Source organism: Coregonus lavaretus (genome assembly GCF_964263955.1).
Source record: "Coregonus lavaretus genome assembly, chromosome: 17".
Lineage (NCBI taxonomy): Eukaryota > Metazoa > Chordata > Actinopteri > Salmoniformes > Salmonidae > Coregonus > Coregonus lavaretus.
In genome coordinates, this window is record NC_140004.1 from 37,001,872 (window position 1) to 37,025,615 (window position 23,744).

At 40.9% G+C, this 23,744-nt stretch overlaps 1 protein-coding gene across 1 annotated transcript; it reads left to right on the forward strand.

Annotated features, from left to right (window-relative positions):
• Positions 1–20,108: 20,108 nt before the first annotated feature.
• Positions 20,109–22,814, forward strand: LOC311144736 (DBH-like monooxygenase protein 2 homolog). Its single transcript, XM_084180832.1, has 3 exons — positions 20,109–20,666; positions 21,467–21,613; positions 22,296–22,814. Exons 1-3 carry the CDS (start codon positions 20,400–20,402, stop codon positions 22,461–22,463), a joined length of 582 nt encoding a protein of 193 aa, XP_084036958.1. The 5' UTR covers positions 20,109–20,399; the 3' UTR covers positions 22,464–22,814.
• Positions 22,815–23,744: the final 930 nt, after the last annotated feature.

A 23,744-nucleotide genomic window follows, 5' to 3' on the forward strand; every position in this document is an offset into this window, starting at 1 on the left:
AATTTTTTGTCTGGTTCTCTCCCACTCATAAATCAAGCCTGCAAGTTATAGGTGAATTAAACCGAAGCAATAAAGGATTCGTTACAAGAGTAGGTCACTCTGGATAAGAGTGTCTGCTAAATTACGTAAATGTAAATGTAAATGTAAGAGTAGTGACTCTGCTTTGTTTCATTTATTTAGGCCACAAAGAGAGGGTGCGTCAGTGAAAACAGTGCATCACAGGCACATTCAAATGAAAAAGGTGCATCACAGGCACATTCAAATGAAATCAGTGCATCATAGGCACATTCAAATGAAATCAGTGCATCACAGGCGCCTCTGTACTTGTACTATACGAGAACAAGAGTATTTGCAGAGTTGCTATTTAACACAAGTGGAAGTCCTCCTAAGTCTATTACTCAATCATGTCAAACAAAGGAACAACATAAAGGCTCTCATCAGCACCATAAGCACTTTGAAGGACAAAAGGCATATTACATTTCACATCATCAACTTTGACAACAACTTTGTCATCAACACCATCAAACACTGTGAATGCATGGTAATGTTCACTGAAATTATCAGTATGCAACTTGTCCAGCAATAGGTATACAATATTGTCAACCACAATGATCTTAGTTATTTGACAAAAGACTGGCATTTCATGCTACATCTTACTGCAAACTAACAGTCCCTCTCTGTACTCTGTGCCATCCATCTTAACCCAGCTGGTAGAGTAAATGGCTTTCTGCATAGGACCTGAAGTGACCCTGCCAACTCCTCACCACCATTAAAATCATTCAGGGAAAATGGTTTAATCGGTCCATACTCAATATGTTTCAATGGTGATGTCTCCCAGTGATGGCCTATAGCAAATGTGTGTTTTTTGGCAAGGTACTTAGTAATGTTCTTGAAGTTTTTGAGGGTGTTATTAAAGAGTTTGCGCTTTGCCTCAAACCTCATGCTCCACATATGTAATAAAGGACCGATTTGTCTTATGCATGCTGGGTAATCTATCATAAAGTGATGTTAGGGTATTACGTTTTTATGTGGGTACAACGGTTTGAAAAGTGTGTGATGTTCAATTATCAAATGCTTTAGATACACAGTCATGCTCTGGCTAAGAAAATGGGAAAAAACAATGTTGATTATTTGCAGTAAGATGAGCAGCAAATTCCAGTTCTCATTTCCTGGTGGAACAACATCACCCAAAATCAAGGGAACGTTTCTCACAAGACACAGAGTTTGAATAGAAATAAGTGCTATGCTATTTCCACTGTTCTCTAGGTTGACTTTAGTTGGACGGTTTTTGCACTCCAAGTACCCATAGTCAAATGAGTAGATTCTAGAGAAGCGCACGTTTTGAAATAACATTTTCTGAGGCATACAGTGGCTTACGAAAGTATTCACCCCCCTTGGCATTTTTCCTATTTTGTTGCCTTACAACCTGGAATTAAAATTGATTTTTGGGGGTTTGTATAATTTGATGTACACAACTTTCCTACCACTTTGAAGAAGCAAAATATTTATTTTTGTGAAACAAACAAGAAATAAGACAAAAAAAAGCGTGCATAACTATTGACCCCCCCAAAGTCAATACTTTGTAGAGCCACATTTTGCAGCAATTACAGCTGCAAGTCTCTTGGGGTATCTCTCTATAAGCTTGGCACACTTAGCCACTGGGATTTTTGCCCATTCTTCAAGGCAAAACTGCTCCTTCAAGTTGGATGGGTTCCGCTGGTGTACAGCAATCTTTAAGTCATACCACAGATTCTCAATTGGATTGAGGTCTGGGCTTTGACTAGGCAATTCCAAGACATTTAAATGTTTCCCCTTAAACCACGCGAGTGCTGCTTTAGCAGTATGCTTAGGGTCATTGTCCTGCTGGAAGGTGAACCTCTGTCCCAGTCTCAAATCTCTGGAAGACTGAAACAGTTTTCCTTCAAGAATTTCCCTGTATTTAGCGCCATCCATCATTCCTTCAATTCTGACCAGTTTCCCAGTCCCTGCCAATGAAAAACATCCCCACAGCATGATGCTGCCACCACCATGCTTCACTGTTCACTGTGGGGATGGTGTTCTCAGGGTGATGAGAGGTGTTGGGTTTGCGCCAGACATAGCTTTTTACTTGATGGCCAAAAAGCTCAATTTTTGTCTCATCTGACCAGAGTACCTTCTTCCATATGTTCGGAGAGTCTCCCACATGCCTTCTGGCGAACACCAAACGTGTTTGCTTATTTTTTTCTTTAAGCAATGGCTTTTTTCTGACCACTCTTCTGTAAAGCTCAGCTCTGTGGAGTGTACGACTTAAAGTGGACCTATGGACAGATACTCCAATCTCCGCTGTGGAGCTTTGCAGCTCCTTCAGGGTTATTGTTGGTCTCTTTGTTGCCTCTCTGATTAATGCCCTCCTTGCCTGGACAGTGATTTTTGGTGGGCGGCCCTCTCTTGGCAGGTTTGTTGTGGTGTCATATTTGTTCAATTTTTTAATTATGGATTTAATGGTGCTCAGTGGGATGTTCAAAGTTTCAGATATTTTTTTAGAACCCAACCCTGATCTGTACTTTTCCACAAGTTCTCTGACCTGTTTGGAGAGCTCCTTGGTCTTCATGGTGCCACTTGCTTGTTGGGGTCCATTGCTTAGTGGTGTTGCAGACTCTGGGGCCTTTCAGAACAGGTGTATATATACTTAGATCATGTGACAGATCATTTGACACTTAGATTGCTCACAGATGGACTTTATTTAACTAATTATGTGACTTCTGAAGGTAATTGGTTGCACCAGATCTTATTTAGGGACTTCATAGCAAAGGGGGTGAATACATATGCACGCACCACTTTTCCGTTATTTATTTTTTAGAATTTTTTGAAACAAGTTATTTTTTTAATTTCACTTCACCAATTTGGACTAATTTGTGTATGTCAATTACATGAAATACAAATAGAAATCAATTTAAATTACAGGTTGTAATGCAACAAAATAGAAAAAACGCCAAGGGGGATGAATACTTTTACAAGGCACTGTATTCAAATAACAATTTAAACTCAAACTGAGCCACCCCTTCAAGAATGTCATGCATTATGTCCACAGAAAAATTACTACAAACATGGAAGTGCTGCAAACTGTTTAGTTTAGAATATTTCTTTACACCGTACACAGATGGGAGCTGTGGGTCTGATTGCAACTGATTCAAATACATTTCAAATTGATCTTTACCACGCAAGACAATATTACGGTCATCCTCACTGTAAACCGTCTGAGCATTAGACTTTTCTATCAAACAGAACCGGCAAAAGTATTGACCACTGAAGGACTCTGTGAAACCAAGGACTGCATGCATACTCAAATTGTCTCCAGTTATTTGGTAGATAGTGCCATAAACTCTATCAGTTAAAAAAGTCACATTTACACCATCACTCTCCAGTTTATTTACATCATTAACCAAGGGCTTTATAACATATTTCTTTAGATCTTGATAATGAAATAATGACACTAAATGAATATTCATCACAGCAGAGTTAAACTTGGGTGGCAGATTCCTGAGGACAAAATAAATGGCACCTATCTTGTAAACACCATGCTTGGATCTAAGCGGGTTGGCAGTTTCAAAGTCATCATAGTACAATTGGATCTGTAAAGCATTTCTATGTTTTGAGAACAAGGGATGAGTCTTCAAGTAACTTCCAACACAAAAGTCTTCATAAGTGTCTTCCACAGATGTATACCTATATGCATTTTCCAATAACTTACACATTTCAGAATAGCGACACATTAATGTCAATGTTTCCAGTATAGAAATATATACAAAAGTGTCTTTCACTGGGTCTTGATCATACATGTCTGTTTTTTAATTTTGCCTGCTATCATATCTAACTCCCAACACTACTTCTACTGGCTCCACAACACCCCATTTTTGGTTGAAGTACTTTGTTCTCTGTGTTAAAACTGGCAAATGGGTTTTCAAAGTTCTCAAAACTATCATTTACAGCAGATGCAGAGGGGTTATCCATAGGCATAACTGACAGAACATCTTGTTTAATCTGGGACTGCAGCCCAGTAGTAAACCCTTCTAAATCACACACTACTTTTGGCACAATGTCACACCCTGGCTCTGGGGACTCTAATATGTTGAGCCAGGGTGTTGTGTTTTTGTTCTATGTCGTATTTCTAGTATTGTGTTTCTATGTTGGCCAGTGTGGTTCTCAATCAGAGGCAACGAGTATCAGCTGTTGCTTGTTGTCTCTGATTGAGAACCAGACTTAAGCAGCCAGTTTTCCCACAGTGTTTGTGGGATCTTGTTCCTTTTGGTTTGTGTTAGTACCGTTGGACGTCACGTATCGTTTGTTGTTTTGTTTGTCGTTTGTACACTTAATAAAGTAAGATGTATGAGTATCACACTGCGCCTTGGTCCTCCTCCTTCGACGATCGTGACACACAACACTATTTGCAACACCACTAGCTTGCAACTTGGCAATGATGGAGGCACACATATCTTTAGCAAGACTCTGACCATTCTTCTCAAAACAATCACTTTGAGTGTTATCATGTGGGACACCAATGTCGCCACCCATTTGTGGAGCTTCTGACTGGACTGGAGAATCAGCAACATGAGAGGGCCCTTCTAAGCTCAATGCATCAACTACTTGACCAATGAATACTATTCAAATGTTTTCTAAACCTGAGTATGTTGAAAACTGCCTTCTACAACGATCTTGACCACAGACCAATCTAAACTTGGTGGAGGGATAGAATCTATGCTCAATTCTCAAATGATATATCAATGACTGGCTGTTTCTGTGCAACGCTTGACAACAAAAGCACCGTAACATACATTTTTCTAGTTAAGAAGTTTTGTCCTCAACTCTATCATGCTAGGGGCCTCTATTATTTAGCCTACATCAATGTTGTAGAAGGTTGTCTGCAGAAATGCGTAGAAGTTGACAAGGGCATCATCATACATCAGGTTAAAGACAAAGTTGGCTTTGAACGGTTCATCAAACGCACACAGACCATTAGTTGCCTTCAAGTTCCTTGGCGTACACATCACCGACAAACTGAAATGGTCCACACACGCAGACAGTGTGGTGAAGAAGGCGCAACAGAGCCTCTTCAACCTCAGGAGGCTGAAGAAATTAGGCTTAGCACCTAAAACCCTCACAAACTTTTACAGTTGCACAATTGAGAGCATCCTGTCGGGCTGTATCACCGCCTGGTACGGCAACTGCACCGCCCACAACCACAGGGCTCTCCAGAGGGTGGTGCGGTCTGCCGAACGCATCACCGGGGGCAAACTACCCGCCCTCCAAGACACATACAGCACCCGATGTCACAGGAAGGTCAAAAAGATCATCAAGGACATCAACCACCCGAGCCACTGCCTGTTCACCCCGCTATCATCCAGAAGGCAAGGTCAGTACAGGAACATCAAAGCTGGGACCGAGAGAATGAAAAACAGCTTCTATCTCAAGGCCATCAGACTGTTAAATAGCCATCACTAGCACATTAGAGGCTGCTGCTTCCTATTGAAATCACTGGCCACTTTAAGAAATGGAACACTGGTCACTTTAATAATGTTTACATATCTTGCACTACTCATCTCATATGTATATACTGCATTCTATTCTATAAGATTCTACTGTATCTTAGTCAATGCCGCTCTGTCATTGCTGTCATTGCTTGTCCATATGTATATATTCTTAAATCCCATTCCTTACTAGTTTTGTGTGTATTGGGTATATGTTGTGAAATTGTTAGATATTACTTGTTAGATATTACTGCACTGTCGGAGCTAGAAGCACAAGCATTTCGCTACACCCGCACTAACATCTGCTAAACACGTGTATGTGACAAATACAATTTGATTTGATTTGATTTGTCAGGGAACAAGTCTCTTGTCCACCATGATGTAGTAGTTGTCAATCTTGCTCGATCTTCTTCCGACGGCAAGGAGGTATGGCAATTACTGTATTTGGGCCTTCCCCAAACTGTTGCCACAAAGTTGGAAGCACAGAATAGTCTAAAATGTCATTGTATGCTGTAGCGTTAAGATTTCCCTTCACTGGAACTAAAGGGCCTAGCCCGAACCATGCAAAACAGCGCCAGACCATTATTCCTCCTCCACCAAACTTTATAATTGGCACTATGCATTCGGGCAGGTAGCGTTCTCCTTGCATCTGCCAAACCCAGATTTGTCCGTCGGACTGCCAGATGGTGAAGCGTGATTCATCACTCCGGAGAACGCATTTCCACGGCTCCAGAGTGCAATGGTGGCGAGCTTTACACCACTCCAGCCGACGCTTGGCATTGAGCATTGTGATCTTGTGCATAGTGAAGTATGGTGAAGCTCCTGACGAACAGTTCTTGAACTGATGTTGCTTCCAGAGGCAGTGTGGAACTCGGTAGTGACGGTTGCAATCTTTGTGTCAGTAAAATTAATTTAGTGGGAAAAGTAGGTGGAAATGCCTTTATGCTGAAGAAGCCGGATGTGGAGGTCCTTGCGTGGCTACACGTGGTCTGCGGTTGTGAAGCCGTACTGCCAAATTCTCTAAAATGGCAGAGGCAGTTTATGGTAGAGAAATGAACTTTAAATTATCTGGCAACAGCTCTGGTGGACATTCCTGCAGTCAGCATGCCAATTGCACACTCCCTCAAAACTTAAGACATCTGTGGCATTGTGTTTAGTGTCCTTGTATTGTCCCCAGCACAACGCGAACCTGTAATGATTATGCTGTTTAATCAGCTTCTTGATATGCCACACCTGTCAGGTGGATGGATTATCTTGGCAAATTATTTTTAAAAAAATTATTCAGCTCATGAAACCAACACTTTACATGTTGCGTTTATATTAGTGTTCCGTATATGTCTGCCTGAATCAATGCATAATGTGTAGACAGCTGGCATACTTTTATCTAAAATGCTGTAAGACTATTGAAGTTGGGTGTGTAGCCTCACCCCTCACTATTGCCAGGAACACACAGATCTCCCTGCTAAGTTTCACAGAGGCACTAGTGTCCGTCTCTGGATGAGGGACAGCATTCTGTCTGCAGCCCCTGTGTTGTGACTAAAACGGTTCACTTCCTGCATGTTCCCTTTGGCACGGTTCTCAGGTAAGGACTTCCTGTTTTGGTGGTCAGTGGACTAAAGGGTGCCGAAATTCTTCCCGCTTTTTTTAAAATAACAAAGACCCACCCAGGGCACGACCTGTCACCTCCCTAGAACTTGGACCAAGAAGTTCACATACAATTGGTAATGAACTGTCCCCTAGTAAGTAAGAAAGCATTTCACTATTAGTCTACACCTGTTTACAAAGCATGTGACAAAATTAGATTTAGTAAACAAATAGATGACTGTTTTGTATATAAAAACTTTGGCTCAAAGTGAATAACTAAAATCAGACATACATTGGACTACTTTAGTTGCCATATGGTCTGGTTAAAAATGCCTGCCCTATGCATTACCTTTGATAAATTAATTAAAATGATTCAAAGACTAAGCCATTAAAGGGAGAGTTCTCCCTTTAAGTCAGGGTGGGATACAGTTACAGTAACTCGTCAATTGGGAAACAGGGCGATACCCTTACTATTATCCTAAACTGGCTATAATGACTGGCACAGTAAACTGTCAAAAATTCTTTAGACACAACAAATTGCAATTCAGAATGTAGCCAACAGCAGGCCTAATAACAAGAGATCCAAGTACTAGATGCAGGAACTTAAGATTCATTGAATGAAATGGGTCTCCTTTTGTTTGCGCCGAGGTGGCAGGTGCACTGAAATAAGTTAATATTGATACCCGCACAACTACACAAGAGTGTGCAAAGCTGTCAATGGAAAGGGTGGCTATTTGAAGAATCTCAAATATAAAATATATTTTGATTTGTTTAACACTTTTTTGGTTACTACATGATTCCATATGTGTTCATAGTTTTGATGTCTTCACTATTATTCTACAATGTAAAAATAAAAATAAAAACCTTTAATGAGTAGGTGTGTCCAAACTTCTGACTGGAAGTGTACCTTCTGGCAACACTTGTTAGGGCTGAGATCCAAAGGAGAGCCTGTTTTTGGCTCATCCGCAGCCACAGTAATTGAACAGGTGACAAGCAGGTTATGACACCAGGATGGTATGACTTAGGAGACAAAAAAAAAAATCTTATTGGCCAAGTGCAGTTAGTCCCTCCCCGCTTAAGTCAGTTTGGTGCCTGATGAATTAGACCCTAATAACTGCATCAGTCTCCCATCCTAACATTAAAATGGCATGTATTCTGTTTGATTCAGTAGGATGAAGCCATAAGTCTGCACGCACATAATAGCTAGACTTGATAGTCAAGTTAAATTCATTGATCAGACAAGCCCACATACAGGAAAACTATTGATTGTGTCATCGATACAACCAAGGTCCAGTCTACCTTGCGGGTTTTGTAAACTTGAGCTGCAACAGATTTCTAAGATTCACATTTTGCTTCCAATCTAAGACCAAAATGAAACATCCATCAGTGTATAATGTTCAAACATGGTAAGACATTTAATGTAAAGCATAAGAAGTTTAGTGGATTATTCCTTACATTTATTGACCAATAAATACAGATTGACACGTTTCTCCTATTGCGTGTGGGGGACACCCGCCATTGTTGCTGACTAGTGGGCTGGATCTGGGCATGAAGTTTAGCAGGTTTACCTCAATGGTCCCCCTACTTTTGCAATGGTAGCCAATGTCATCAGTTGTCCCATAGGCATAGATCAGCTTCACTGGACTGTCCTATGAGAGGGGATAGAACAAAACATCAAATCGACAACACATACGAGATAAATCAAAAATCACAGGTTAAGGACTGTTTAGAAAACTCCTAGTAAGGTCATAATGTTGTGTCATTGAGGTTATGACACCATCGTCATTAATAAGGCCATTTAAACTGTTTAGATTTCTGAAAATCCCCGTGAACAACGTAGGGATACGACAGCTCACTTTTGAAAATGATTCCAAATAAAATAACCAGTAGGTTGACGTAAAACAAGAGATGGTCTAGCGCAGTGTTTCCCCAAACTTGGTCATGTGTCCCAGTTTTTGCCCTAGCACTACAGCCGATTCAAATAGTCCAAGCTTGATTAGTTGGTTATTTGAGTCAGCTGTGTATCGCTAGGACAAAAAACAAAACGTGAACCCAGGGGGCTGCAGGACCAAGTTTGGGAAACCATGGTCTAGTGCAGGGCTCTCCAACACTGTTCCTGGAGAGCTACCCTCCTGTAGGGTCACTCAAACCCCTGTTATAACTCACCCGATTCATCTTACCAAACAGCTGATTAAAAATATGTGCTAGGTAAGGGTTGGAGAGAAAAATCCTACAGAACGGTAGCTCTGCAGGAAAAGGGTTGGAGATCCATGGTCTAGTATAAAAGGCCATGTCATTATTACCGTGGCACAGATTGCCTCCTGGGAATGCATATTTTGGCCCATCCTCCCTTGAGAAACTAACTGATACAACTTTGTTCTACTGAATACATCCATTTAGGTAAAAGGGTAACAACTCAACAGGCTTTTGGTTGCGTCGATATTAGCAAACCGTTCCTGAATAGAAAGTCAATAATGATAAGGGAACATGATTTTCGGCTTTAATCCTTTTATTGCTTTCAGTTCACATTACTTGTTAACAGTTTGTCTGCAAAACAGTTGACTCGCAGTGATGTGGAAGTCATCCTAGTCACATGACTGGATGGACCTCCAGAAGGTCATGGTGGTTTGACCGTCTGCCTCGGTCAGGGACAGGAGGGTGTCCACCAGAGCTGTTGCCAGATAATAATAAGTTCATTTCTCTACCATAAACTGCCTCTGCCATTTTAGAGAATTTGGCAGTACGGCTTCACAACCGCAGACCACGTGTAGCCACGCAAGGACCTCCACATCCGGCTTCTTCACTTGCGGGATCATCTGAGAACAGCCACCTGGACAGCTGATGAAACTGAGTATTTCTGTCTGTAATAAAGCCCTTTGTAGGGGAAAAACCCATTCTGATTGACTGGGCCTGGCTTCCCAAGTCCCACCCTTGGCAGCGCCCCTGCCCAGTCATGTGAAATCCATAAGCAAGGGTACTCAACTCTTACCCTACGTGGTCCGGAGCCTGCTGGTTTTTCTTTTCTACCTGATAATTAATTGCACACACCTGGTGTCCCAGGTCTAAGTCAGTCACTGATTAGAGGGGAACAATGAAAAAATGCAGTGGAACTGGCTTTGAGGTCCAGAGTTGAGTTTGAGGGGATTAGGGGCTAATTAATTTATTTCAATTGACTGATTTCCTTATATGAACTGTAACTCAGTAAAATCGTAGAAAATGTTGCATGTTGTGTTTAGTATAAGATGTATCCTTGCAGTTTGATATCCTACCAGTTAATGTTTACCATTTCATGTCACAAACTCTTCAAATAAATTTGACATTTTTTTATCTCTGTGACTGTGAGGTGGTGATAAAGAATCCAGAAGTATTCTTTTTCAGTACCAGTATTAACACCCAAGAGTTAATACTTGGTGGAAGCACCTTTGTCAGCTATTAAAGCTGTGAATCATTTGGAATAAGATTATACCAAGCTTGTGGATGTCGATTAAGTGTTTAGTAACTCCAAAATGACTCAAATGACACAATACATGGTTATTTACCATTCATTTCCATTGGGCACAAAATAATCTGAAACACAACCAAAACAACTACAAATGTATCCAACAAGTTTGTAGAGTCAAAACTTGATGTAGTCATTGCAAGCTAGGAATATGGACAAAATACTAAACTTTTGACTACTTTATTCATAAGAATCTTTAGGGGTGTTAATCATTTTTACCCCTACCTTTGAGAAAAAAAATATATACTTGTTAAACAAAATCTCTTTCTCTGAGCATTTGTATTAGTATAAAATATAATTTCCCAATTTGTTTTAGTATACAATATACAGTGCCTTCAGAAATTATTCACACCCCTTGACCTTTTCCACATTTTGTTGTGTTACAAATCAAATCAAATTGTATTTGTAACATGCGCTGAATACAACAGGTGTAGACCTTACCTTGAAATGCTTACTTACGAGCCCTTAACCAACAATGCAGTTTTAAACGGGATTCAAATTGATTGAATTGTCATTTTTGGTCAATAATATACTTTAGCTCCAACCATTTCTCAATGTGTTCCACCTTTGGGAAACTTGTCGTTTAGTAGCCCTACAAACTGTCACGCAAATTAGTAAACGTTAAATCGAACTGAATCAACCCTGGGTGTGTTTGACTACAGCTGATAATCAAAGAAGGATATTGACTGACTGTAGCTAAATGAAATAATAGTGGGAGACAACGCAATTGCGTCCCCTTTCTCTGATTATCATCTGATTATCAGCTGTTGCAAACACACCTGGGTCTAAATTTATGAAACGTCAAATACAATAAAAGGTTGTATTTGCGTATACCCAAACAGCTTACAAACTTTTTATAGCACAAGTACGGGTATTCGGACATAGGCAGTTAGTGTGTATCAGAATCTTAGCGGTGCTCCGTAGCTAGATAACTGTTTGTTTGACTGGCGCATTTGTCTGAGCTGGTTGAGTTCTCAGGGTCTATCTGTGGGTGACAGACAGGATGATCCTTCTACTCCTCTCCCTGCTCCTGACTTGGACTCCAGTGATCGGGGCACAGCCGGACATCCATATGCCCTTCATGGAGCACCTAGACGCGGACAACAATGTCATCCTGAAGTGTTGTTCAGCGAGGTCCAGGGCACCATCACGTTCCACTTGACCTTCAAGACCACTGGCTGGGTGGGATTCGGGTTCAGCCCAAATGGAGACATGGCTGGAGCAGATATCGTTATTGGAGGGGTCGGACCAAAAGCCAACTACAGTGAAATGCTTACTTACAAGCCCTTAACCAACAATGCAGTTTTAAGAAAAATAAGTGTTAAGTAAAAAAGAGATCAATAAAAGTAATTCAAGAGCAGTTTCCCCCTAGTACCCTTTGTTGATTGGCTAGTCTACATGAGATTGTTATGGATAGTCTAAAATAGAATTGTTAAACTGCAGTCAAGTATCGATCATGTCACCAAAATAAGACCCTCAATGTTTATTAGAAAGCAGAATCAAGCTCATCACCATGCACTTTCAGCACCCTGTGAAGTTCATAATTTATTTAATCTGAAGCATAATAAACTGCGTGGTTTCCTGAGTCATAGTGGGAGGACCCCACACTATATCATCGCATGACTCCAAATGTACTTCGATATGATGGTTATTACATAAACATTTGCGCATAAAGGCATTTCCACCTACTTTTCCCACTAAATTAATTTTACTGACACAAAGATTGCAACCGTCACTACCGAGTTCCACACTGCCTCTGGAAGCAACATCAGATCAAGAACTGTTCGTCAGGAGCTTCACCATACTTCACCATGCACAAGATCACAATGCTCAATGCCAAGCGTCGGCTGGAGTGGTGTAAAGCTCGCCACCATTGCACTCTGGAGCCGTGGAAATGCGTTCTCCGGAGTGATGAATCACGCTTCACCATCTGGCAGTCCGACGGACAAATCTGGGTTTGGCAGATGCAAGGAGAACGCTACCTGCCCGAATGCATAGTGCCAATTATAAAGTTTGGTGGAGGAGGAATAATGGTCTGGTGCTGTTTTGCATGGTTCGGGCTAGGCCCTTTAGTTCCAGTGAAGGGAAATCTTAACGCTACAGCATACAATGACATTTTAGACTATTCTGTGCTTCCAACTTTGTGGCAACAGTTTGGGGAAGGCCCAAATACAGTAATTGCCATACCTCCTTGCCGTCGGAAGAAGACCGAGCAAGATTGACAACTACTACATCATGGTGGACAAGAGACTTGTTCCCTGACAAATCAAATCAAATCAAATTGTATTTGTCACATACACGTGTTTAGCAGATGTTATTGCGGGTGTAGCGAAATGCTTGTGCTTCTAGCTCCGACAGTGCAGTAATATCTAACAAGTCATATCTAACAATTTCACAACATATACCCAATACACACAAAACTAGTAAGGAATGGGATTTAAGAATATATACATATGGACAAGCAATGACAGCAATGACAGAGCGGCATTGACTAAGATACAGTAGAATATTATAGAATAAAATGCAGTATATACATATGAGATGAGTAGTGCAAGATATGTAAACATTATTAAAGTGACCAGTGTTCCATTTCTTAAAGTGGCCAGTGATTTCAATAGGAAGCAGCAGCCTCTAATGTGCTAGTGATGGCTATTTAACAGTCTGATGGCCTTGAGATAGAAGCTGTTTTTCATTCTCTCGGTCCCAGCTTTGATGTTCCTGTACTGACCTTGCCTTCTGGATGATAGCGGGGTGAACAGGCAGTGGCTCGGGTGGTTGATGTCCTTGATGATCTTTTTGACCTTCCTGTGACATTGGGTGCTGTATGTGTCTTGGAGGACGGGTAGTTTGCCCCCGGTGATGCATTCGGCAGACCGCACCACCCTCTGGAGAGCCCTGTGGTTGTGGGCGGTGCAGTTGCCGTACCAGGCGGTGATACAGCCCGACAGGATGCTCTCAATTGTGCAACTGTAAAAGTTTGTGAGGGTTTTAGGTGCTAAGACTAATTTCTTCAGCCTCCTGAGGTTGAAGAGGCTCTGTTGCGCCTTCTTCACCACACTGTCTGCGTGTGTGGACCATTTCAGTTTGTCGGTGATGTGTACGCCAAGGAACTTGAAGGCAACTAATGGTCTGTGTGCGTTTGATGAACCGTTCAAAGCCAACTTTGTCTTTAACCCGATGTATGATGATACTCTTGTCAACTTCTACGCATTTCTGCAGACAACCTTCTACAACATTGATGTAGGCAAAACAATAGAGGCCCCTAGCATGATAGAGTTCAGGACAAAACTTCTTAACTAGAAAAATGTATGTTACGGTGCTTTTGTTGTCAAGCGTTGCACAGAAACAGCCAGTCATTGATATCTCATTTGAGAATTGAGCATAGCTTCTATCCATCCAAGTTTAGATTGGTCTGTGGTCAAGATCGTTGTAGAAGGCAGTTTTCAACATACTCAGGTTTAGAAAACATTTGAATAGTATTCATTGGTCAAGTAGTTGATGCATTGAGCTTAGAAGGGCCCTCTCATGTTGCTGATTCTCCAGTCCAGTCAGAATCCACAAATGGGTGGCGACATTGGTGTCCCACATGATAACACTCAAAGTGATTGTTTTGAGAAGAATGGTCAGAGTCTTGCTAAAGATATGTGTGCCTCCATCATTGCCAAGTTGCAAGCTAGTGGTGTTGCAAATAGTGTTGTGCCAAAAGTAGTGTGTGATTTAGAAGGGTTTACTACTGGGCTGCAGTCCCAGATTAAACAAGATGTTCTGTCAGTTATGCCTATGGATAACCCCTCTGCATCTGCTGTAAATGATAGTTTTGAGAACTTTGAAAACCCATTTGCCAGTTTTAACACAGAGAACAAAGTACTTCAACCAAAAATGGGGTGTTGTGGAGCCAGTAGAAGTAGTGTTGGGAGTTAGATATGATAGCAGGCAAAATTAAAAAACAGACATGTATGATCAAGACCCAGTGAAAGACACTTTTGTATATATTTCTATACTGGAAACATTGACATTAATGTGTCGCTATTCTGAAATCTGTAAGTTATTGGAAAATGCATCTAGGTATACATCTGTGGAAGACACTTATGAAGACTTTTGTGTTGGAAGTTACTTGAAGACTCATCCCTTGTTCTCAAAACATAGAAATGCTTTACAGATCCAATTGTACTATGATGACTTTGAAACTGCCAACCCGCTTAGATCCAAGCATGGTGTTTACAAGATAGGTGCCATTTATTTTGTCCTCAGGAATCTGCCACCCAAGTTTAACTCTGCTGTGATGAATATTCATTTAGTGTCATTATTTCATTATCAAGATCTAAAGAAATATGTTATAAAGCACTTGGTTAATGATGTAAATAAACTGGAGAGTGATGGTGTAAATGTGACTTTTTTAACTGATAGAGTTTATGGCACTATCTACCAAATAACTGGAGACAATTTGAGTATGCATGCAGTCCTTGGTTTCACAGAGTCCTTCAGTGGTCAATACTTTTGCCGGTTCTGTTTGATAGAAAAGTCTAATGCTCAGACGGTTTACAGTGAGGATGACCCTAATATTTTCTTGCGTGGTAAAGATAAATTTGAAATGCATTTGAATCAGTTGCAATCAGACCCACAGCTCCCATCTGTGTACGGTGTAAAGAAATATTCTAAACTAAACAGTTTGCAGCACTTCCATGTTTGTAGTAATTTTTCTGTGGACATAATGCATGACATTCTTGAAGGGGTGGCTCAGTTTTAGTTTAAGTTGTTATTTGAATACAGTGCCTTGTAAAAGTATTCATCCCCCTTGGCGTTTTTTCTATTTTGTTGCACCTTGGCGTTTTTTCTATTTTGTTGCATTACAACCTGTAATTTAAATTGATTTCTATTTGTATTTCATGTAATTGACATACACAAAATAGTCCAAATTGGTGAAGTGAAATGAAAAAAATAACTTGTTTCAAAAAATTCTAAAAAATAAATAACGGAAAAGTGGTGCGTGCATATGTATTCACCCCCTTTGCTATGAAGTCCCTAAATAAGATCTGGTGCAACCAATTACCTTCAGAAGTCACATTATTAGTTAAATAAAGTCCATCTGTGAGCAATCTAAGTGTCAAATGATCTGTCACATGATCTAAGTATATATACACCTGTTCTGAAAGGCCCCAGAGTCTGCAACACCACTAAGCAATGGACCCCACCAAGCAAGTGGCACCATGAAGACCAAGGAGCTCTCCAAACAGGTCAGAGAACTTGTGGAGAAGTACAGATCAGGGTTTGGTTCTAAAAATATATCTGAAACTTTGAACATCCCACTGAGCACCATTAAATCCATTATTAAAAAATTGAAAAAATATGGCACCACAACAAACCTGCCAAGAGAGGGCCGCCCACCAAAAATCACTTTCCAGGCAAGGAGGGCATTAATCAGAGAGGCAACAAAGAGACCAACAATAACCCTGAAGGAGCTACAAAGCTCCACAGCGGAGATTGGAGTATCTGTCCATAGGACCACTTTAAGTCGTACACTCCACAGAGCTGAGCTTTACAGAAGAGTGGTCAGAAAAAAGCCATTGCTTAAAGAAAAAAATAAGCAAACACGTTTGGTGTTCGCCAGAAGGCATGTGGGAGACTCTCCAAACATATGGAAGAAGGTACTCTGGTCAGATGAGACAAAAATTGAGCTTTTTGGCCATCAAGTAAAAAGCTATGTCTGGCGCAAACCCAACACCTCTCATCACCCTGAGAACACCATCCCCACAGTGAACAGTGAAGCATGGTGGTGGCAGCATCATGCTGTGGGGATGTTTTTCATCGGCAGGGACTGGGAAACTGGTCAGAATTGAAGGAATGATGGATGGCGCTAAATACAGGGAAATTCTTGAAGGAAAACTGTTTCAGTCTTCCAGAGATTTGAGACTGGGACAGAGGTTCACCTTCCAGCAGGACAATGACCCTAAGCATAATGCTAAAGCAGCACTCACGTGGTTTAAGGGGAAACATTTAAATGTCTTGGAATGGCCTAGTCAAAGCCCAGACCTCAATCCAATTGAGAATCTGTGGTATGACTTAAAGATTGCTGTACACCAGCAACTTGAAGGAGCAGTTTTGCCTTGAAGAATGGGAAAAAAATCCCAGTGGCTAAGTGTGCCAAGCTTATAGAGAGATACCCCAAGAGACTTGCAGCTGTAATTGCTGCAAAATGTGGCTCTACAAAGTATTGACTTTGGGGGGGTCAATAGTTATGCACGCTTTTTTTTGTCTTATTTCTTGTTTGTTTCACAAAAATAAATATTTTGCTTCTTCAAAGTGGTAGGAATGTTGTGTACATCAAATTATACAAACCCCCAAAAATCCATTTTAATTCCAGGTTGTAAGGCAACAAAATAGGAAAAATGCCAAGGGGGGTGAATACTTTCGTAAGCCACTGTATGCCTCAGAAAATGTTATTTCAAAACGTGCGCTTCTCTAGAATCTACTCATTTGACTATGGGTACTTGGAGTGCAAAAACCGTCCAACTAAAGTCAACCTAGAGAACAGTGGAAATAGCATAGCACTTATTTCTATTCAAACTCTGTGTCTTGTGAGAAACATTCCCTTGATTTTGGGTGATGTTGTTCCACCAGGAAATGAGAACTGGAATTTGCTGCTCATCTTACTGCAAATAATCAACATTGTTTTTTCCCATTTTCTTAGCCAGAGCATGACTGTGTATCTAAAGCATTTGATAATTGAACATCACACACTTTTCAAACCGTTGTACCCACATAAAAACGTAATACCCGAACATCACTTTATGATAGATTACCCAGCATGCATAAGACAAATCGGTCCTTTATTACATATGTGGAGCATGAGGTTTGAGGCAAAGCGCAAACTCTTTAATAACACCCTCAAAAACTTCAAGAACATTACTAAGTACCTTGCCAAAAAACACACATTTGCTATAGGCCATCACTGGGAGACATCACCATTGAAACATATTGAGTATGGACCGATGAAACCATTTTCCCTGAATGATTTTAACGTTGGTGAGGAGTTGGCAGGGTCACTTCAGGTCCTATGCAGAAAGCCATTTACTCTACCAGCTGGGTTAAGATGGATGGCACAGAGTACAGAGAGGGACTGTTAGTTTGCAGTAAGATGTAGCATGAAATGCCAGTCTTTTGTCAAATAACTAAGATCATTGTGGTTGACAATATTGTATACCTATTGCTGGACAAGTTGCATACTGATAATTTCAGTGAACATTACCATGCATTCACAGTGTTTGATGGTGTTGATGACAAAGTTGTTGTCAAAGTTGATGATGTGAAATGTAATATGCCTTTTGTCCTTCAAAGTGCTTATGGTGCTGATGAGAGCCTTTATGTTGTTCCTTTGTTTGACATGATTGAGTAATAAATAATTAAATAAATAAATAAATAAATAGACTTAGGAGGACTTCGGAGGACTTCCACTTGTGTTAAATAGCAACTCTGCAAATACTCTTGTTCTCGTATAGTACAAGTACAGAGGCGCCTGTGATGCACTGATTTCATTTGAATGTGCCTGTGATGCACTGATTTCATTTGAATGTGCCTGTGATGCACCTTTTTCATTTGAATGTGCCTGTGATGCACCTTTTTAATTTGAATGTGCCTGTGATGCACTGTTTTCACTGACGCACCCTCTCTTTGTGGCCTAAATAAATGAAACAAAGCAGAGTCACTACTCTTACATTTACATTTACGTAATTTAGCAGACGCTCTTATCCAGAGTGACCTACTCTTGTAACGAATCCTTTATTGCTCCGGTTTAATTCACCTATAACTTGCAGGCTTGATTTATGAGTGGGAGAGAACCAGACAAAAAATGGTTATTTCCTAGTGTGAATATTTAGCACTTCCTGGTGTCAATTCAGCTACAGGATCCTCAACAATGAAAGGTGTTGCTGCTTAATACTGAGGGTGTTGAAAAAACACTCCCATGGGTCATTTGAACATCACCTGAAGTGTTATATCTTAACATTCAGTGTTTCAATATTAACACTACAAAAAGTGTTAAATTAACACTGATGAGAGTGGACCTATATAAACACTGGAAGAATGTTAAAATTAACATGCCTGGTGTTAAATTAACAATTTCAAATTTGCTGTGTAAGCTATAAGTATGTTCTTTATATTCATATACTTTAGCTCCAACCATTTCTCAATGTGTTCCACCTGATAATATTCTTTATCTTACATAAAAGTAGTAATTCTCTTTAGTTATCTTTTTCCAATGTAATTTTGTATCATAATTGTGACATTATGCACTATATGAAAAGCTGCAAAGAATAATGATTTCGCATCAGTAGCTAGGTTTCCATCCAATTGGCAACAGATATTCATGTGAATATTATAAAATCCATTAAAAAATAATATCCGCATTTTCACAACTTCTCCTGTTTCTCAAATTGACTTGTTGCAGTTAAAATGCTGTGCGTGACAAAGTAGTGCACACAAAATACCTTTTGCGGTGAAATTCCCATGTACCTAATAAAAAATACAAGTTCAGTGGGTTTCCATAGCATTTTCAACTCTACTGATGGTTTTCTCACCCCAACAAAAATGCGTTATAGCGTGTGCACACTCTGGTATTGGCACGTGCGCTGTAGCCAACAGCTAGAGCGTACATTTACCTCTTTAGCAGACGCTCTTATCCAGAGCGACTTACAGTTAATGAGTGCATACATTTTTCATACTGGCCCCCCGTGGGAAACGAACCCACAACCCTGGCGTTGTAAGCAATGCTCTACCAACTGAGCTACAGGAGGCCTTATACAGCCTACATGGAACATGATGAGATTATTAGCCTATTATTGACAAAAGAGCGAGATTATTTTTACTTGGCAGCCAAGCATCGATGATCATGTCACCAGAATAAGACCCTCGATATTTAGTGGAAAGGAGCATCGAGCTCATCACCTTGCACTTTCACAACCCTGTGAAGTTCATCATTTCTTTAATCTGTAACCTAATAAACTGCATGCTTTCCCGATGAGTCGTAGTGGGGAGGACTACACAACATGTCATCGCGTGACTCGAAGTTTACTTCCATATGATGGTTATTATATCAATAATTGCGCATAATTGCGTTTCCACCGACTTTTTTGCATAATTCATTTTACTGACACAAAAAGATCATACCTCGTCTAGTGCATTTTGTTTTGACGACATTTGGAAAGTTTACCGAAAAATGTGATGTTCTGTTTCCATCAGGCCTGTCATGACATTTTTTTATCCGAAATGTACTTTACTCTCATGAAATGTTGGATGGAAACCTGGTTATATGGACAGCATATTCCCCTATTACCTCTCCACACCCACCAAACGGGAGAAAACGTACCTCAAATGAAAACTGTTGAAGAACGGTGCCCACCGTTTTGTGGAAACGTGTCGTTCAGTAGCGCTACAAACCGTCATGCAAATTAGCAAACGTAAAAAACGAAATGAATGCACCCCAGGTATGTTTGACAAGAGCTGATAATCAGAGAAGGGGACTGGCTGTAGCTAAATGGCGGGAAACAACGCAATGGCGTCTCCTTTCTCTGATTATCAGCTGTTGTCAAACACACCTGGGTCTAAATGTATTTAGTTTCACATACTATAAAACGTATTTTCGCATACCCGAAAAGCCTACTAACTATTTAGGACGCAAGCACGGGTATTCGGACAAGGGCAGTGAGTGTGTCAGAATCTTAGCGGCGCTCCGTGGCGAGATAGCTGTTTGTTTGACCTGGAGTTTTTGTATCTGATCTGGTTGAGTTCTCAGGGTCTATCTGTGGGTGACAGACAGGATGATCCTTCTACTCCTCTCCCTGCTCCTGACTTGGACTCCAGTGATCGGGGCACAGCCGGACATCCATATGCCCTTCATGGAGCACCTTGACGTGGACAACAATGTCATCCTGAAGTGGGGGTTCAGCGAGGTCCAGGGCACCATCACGTTCCAGCTGACCTTCAAGACCACTGGCTGGGTGGGATTCGGGTTCAGCCCAAATGGAGACATGGCTGGAGCAGATATCGTTATTGGAGGGGTCGGACCAAAAGCCAACTACTTCAAGGTATCTAAACCATTAACCTGTAATCGTTACAATTAGACAAGTATCAGTGGTAATGTAGTAGTTTCTTGTAGAAGTAGCCCTATATATGACCCTGCGTCCTAGCTTTTAGTTAGAGGTAGTTATATTGTAGGTCTTAGGAATAGGCTACTGTGACAGTGTAGTGGTTTTCAACACCTCAAACATTTGGCAAACTACATGTGAATGTGTTGCACCTGGTCAAGTTTTAGAGAAGAGCTGAACTCTATATAACATTTTAAGTATAACTAGAAAAGGTTTTATGGTTGTGGTCAGTATACAAGCACACTATTCCAGATCGGTTTGCACGTTAGTTTAAATGGGGTTTCTAGCTGAAACAGTTGACGACTAGTAAGAAGGCTGCTTTTATGTAGGCTGCTCAATTATGATATTTTTTCACTAATCGGTCATTTGACTGATCAGATAAGATCTGGGAAAATCTGATTGGAAAATATTTTTAAATTGGGCTTCCTTTGTAAAGAAAGCTGTAGTGACCAGAATTCCCCACATCCATGTCCCTGGCACGCACTGGGAGTCATGCAAATATGGTTGTAGTGTGACCAGTATTAGTGTCAGTTTCTTCAAGCAACCTGACCAGTGGCAGTCTGGACTTTCTGGTGTTGATAGCTTATGGTTCTGGTGCTACAGGTGGTGGCAGCAGCATAATAGTGATAATGAACAGTTTCTAAAGTTGTGCTTTCACCAAGCACACCTAATAAAACACAAGTCTAGTAGGCTCTATAAATACTCCAGATAACATCAGTATTTTGTTGTATTTCCTTCAGGATTATCATGCCACAAGCAACGGATTTCCCTTGGTGGATGAGAAACAGGACTACACCCTCCTGTCCCTGACCGAGGCAGACGGTCAAACCACCATGACCTTCTGGAGGGCCATCCAGTCATGTGACAAGGATGACTTCCGCATGACCGTGAGTTAAGTTGTAAATGTAATGCTGGTTTTTATGCACTTTTATGCCGTTTTCATGTGTGTAAATGTATTTTTAAAAATGTGAGCTGTTTTAAAGGAAATGTACAATAAAAACTTTTCCAAAAGAAAAAATCTGTCGTTTATATCCACTTACTAGTTATTTTATTGAGTAGTTCACCACAAACTGCATAAACATGGAGGCTTTTGTAACCCTACGTGGTTCTCGGAGATTCACAAACTTAGCATTTAAAATGGCATTATTAAAGACTGGAGTCATAACGTCAATGACAACATTATGTTGGATATGGTTCCCCAACTGGTGGCCCGCAGGTTGAATTTGGACCGCGGCTGGTTTTATTTGGCCTCCGACGTTATCAGAGGGAACAATTTTCATTGTTGGACATAAGACTGTAAACACTGGGAAATCCGCTGCAAGTGACTTTAATTTAAGAAATCTGTTCAAGTATTCCCACGGCGTAGACTCATGTGATCGTATACAAATGTAAGCCAGGTTTGAAACTGCCGCCGATCATCCGCTCAAGAGAGAAATCGGCCCTTGGCTGAATCTTGTTGATGGCTGATATAGGCCCTACTTAGTGCCTACTAGGACTTTTCTAAACGCAGTCCTTAACCTGTTTTTTTTCTTCTGTTCTCTTGTATGTTTTGTTCGATCCCCATCATAGGACAGTCCATTGAAGCTGATCTATGCCTACGGGAAAACGGATGACATCGGCTACCATGGCAAAAGTAGGGGGACCAAGGAGGTGAACCTGCTCAACATGCCTAGCTCCAGCCCCCTTGTCAGCAACTCTGGCGCCAGTCCCCCACGCGCAATAGAAAAGTGTCAATAATCTGTATTCATGATATATGAAAATGTCAAATTTAAGGAATAATTCACTCAACTACTCCTTCCTATGCGTAAAATGTTATGTCTTACCATGTTTGAACGCTTGGTGATGAAACGTTTCATCTTGGACTGGAAGCAAAATGTGAAAATCCAATGACTTTACTCTGAACAGAAATATGTAACAATTTCAAAGATTTTACTGAGTTGTAAGGAAATCAGTCAATTGAAATAAATTAATCAGGCCCTAATCTATGGATTTCACATGACTGGGAATACAGATGTGCATCTGTTGGTCAGATACCTTAAGGTAGGGGTGTGGCGCAGGGGAAAAAGTCAGCATCTGGTGGGACAGCCATTTCTGTCATTAAGTGTGACACATACGTATAGTTGCTCAGGCTGATTGTGGAACGTTTTTTCCGCTCGTCAACGGCTGTGCGACGTTCCTGGATATTGGCAGGAAATGGAACATTGTTGTACACCGATCCAGAGCTTCCCAAACATTTAATTGGTGACATGTCTGTGTATGCAGGCCATGGAAGAACTGGGATGTTGTCAGCTTCTTGGAATTGTGTAGAGATCCTTGCAACATGGGGCTGTGCGTTATGCTGAAAAATGAGGTGATTTAAACACTTACAATGGATAGCTAAAACGGTCAAGAATGGCTACAGACCTATGTTGAGACTGACGGGAACATCCGGTTTTTAAATTAAAGCTCCAGGCAGCCTCTCCTTTTTAACAAATTCTCAAGGTCACCCCCTCTCCTAGGGAGGGTGACGTGTTCGATGCCAGTACAGCTAAGGGACGAAATAGTGGTTTGCTTCCTAAATTCGAGCCAATGACTTACGTAGTTGAACGTGAAAGTGACAAACTGACACTGTCATTTTCGTAAACAACTTTATGAAGGAGTGCCTTTGACGGCCCTCACATGCGCGGTTCCGAGCGAGACAACCATTTGACCCGTTTTAAGTGTTTCTGCTCATGAGTTTAGCTAGCATATGTCGCAATGTCATCCCCTACAAATGTGTTGGGGGTTTCTAATGGAGAAGCAGTTTCTGCCCATCTTTATATTGAAGGCTCTAGGCAACAGCTCGCTTAGTGTACTAGGGGGTAACTAGCCCCCTAGTACACTATGTAAATGGCTAAAGTTCACACTTCATGGTAAAAGTACCGGGGTAACTGTTCCCCCGCCCCAATGGAGTAACTGACCAACGGAGGGTTTCTGTTACCCCGGTAGAAGATTATGGGATAGGGTTTCTCACAAGTGTGTTAAAACCCATTTAATCTG

Excerpts from the sequence above, each read along its gene's own strand:
- LOC311144736 (XM_084180832.1), top strand. The coding sequence starts at position 20,400 with ATGATCCTTCTACTCCTCTCCCTGCTCCTGACTTGGACTCCAGTGATC. Across the intron at positions 20,667-21,466 it reads CAAAAGCCAACTACTTCAAG|GATTATCATGCCACAAGCAA; the intron begins GTATCTAAACCA and ends TATTTCCTTCAG. Across the intron at positions 21,614-22,295 it reads AGGATGACTTCCGCATGACC|GACAGTCCATTGAAGCTGAT; the intron begins GTGAGTTAAGTT and ends TCCCCATCATAG.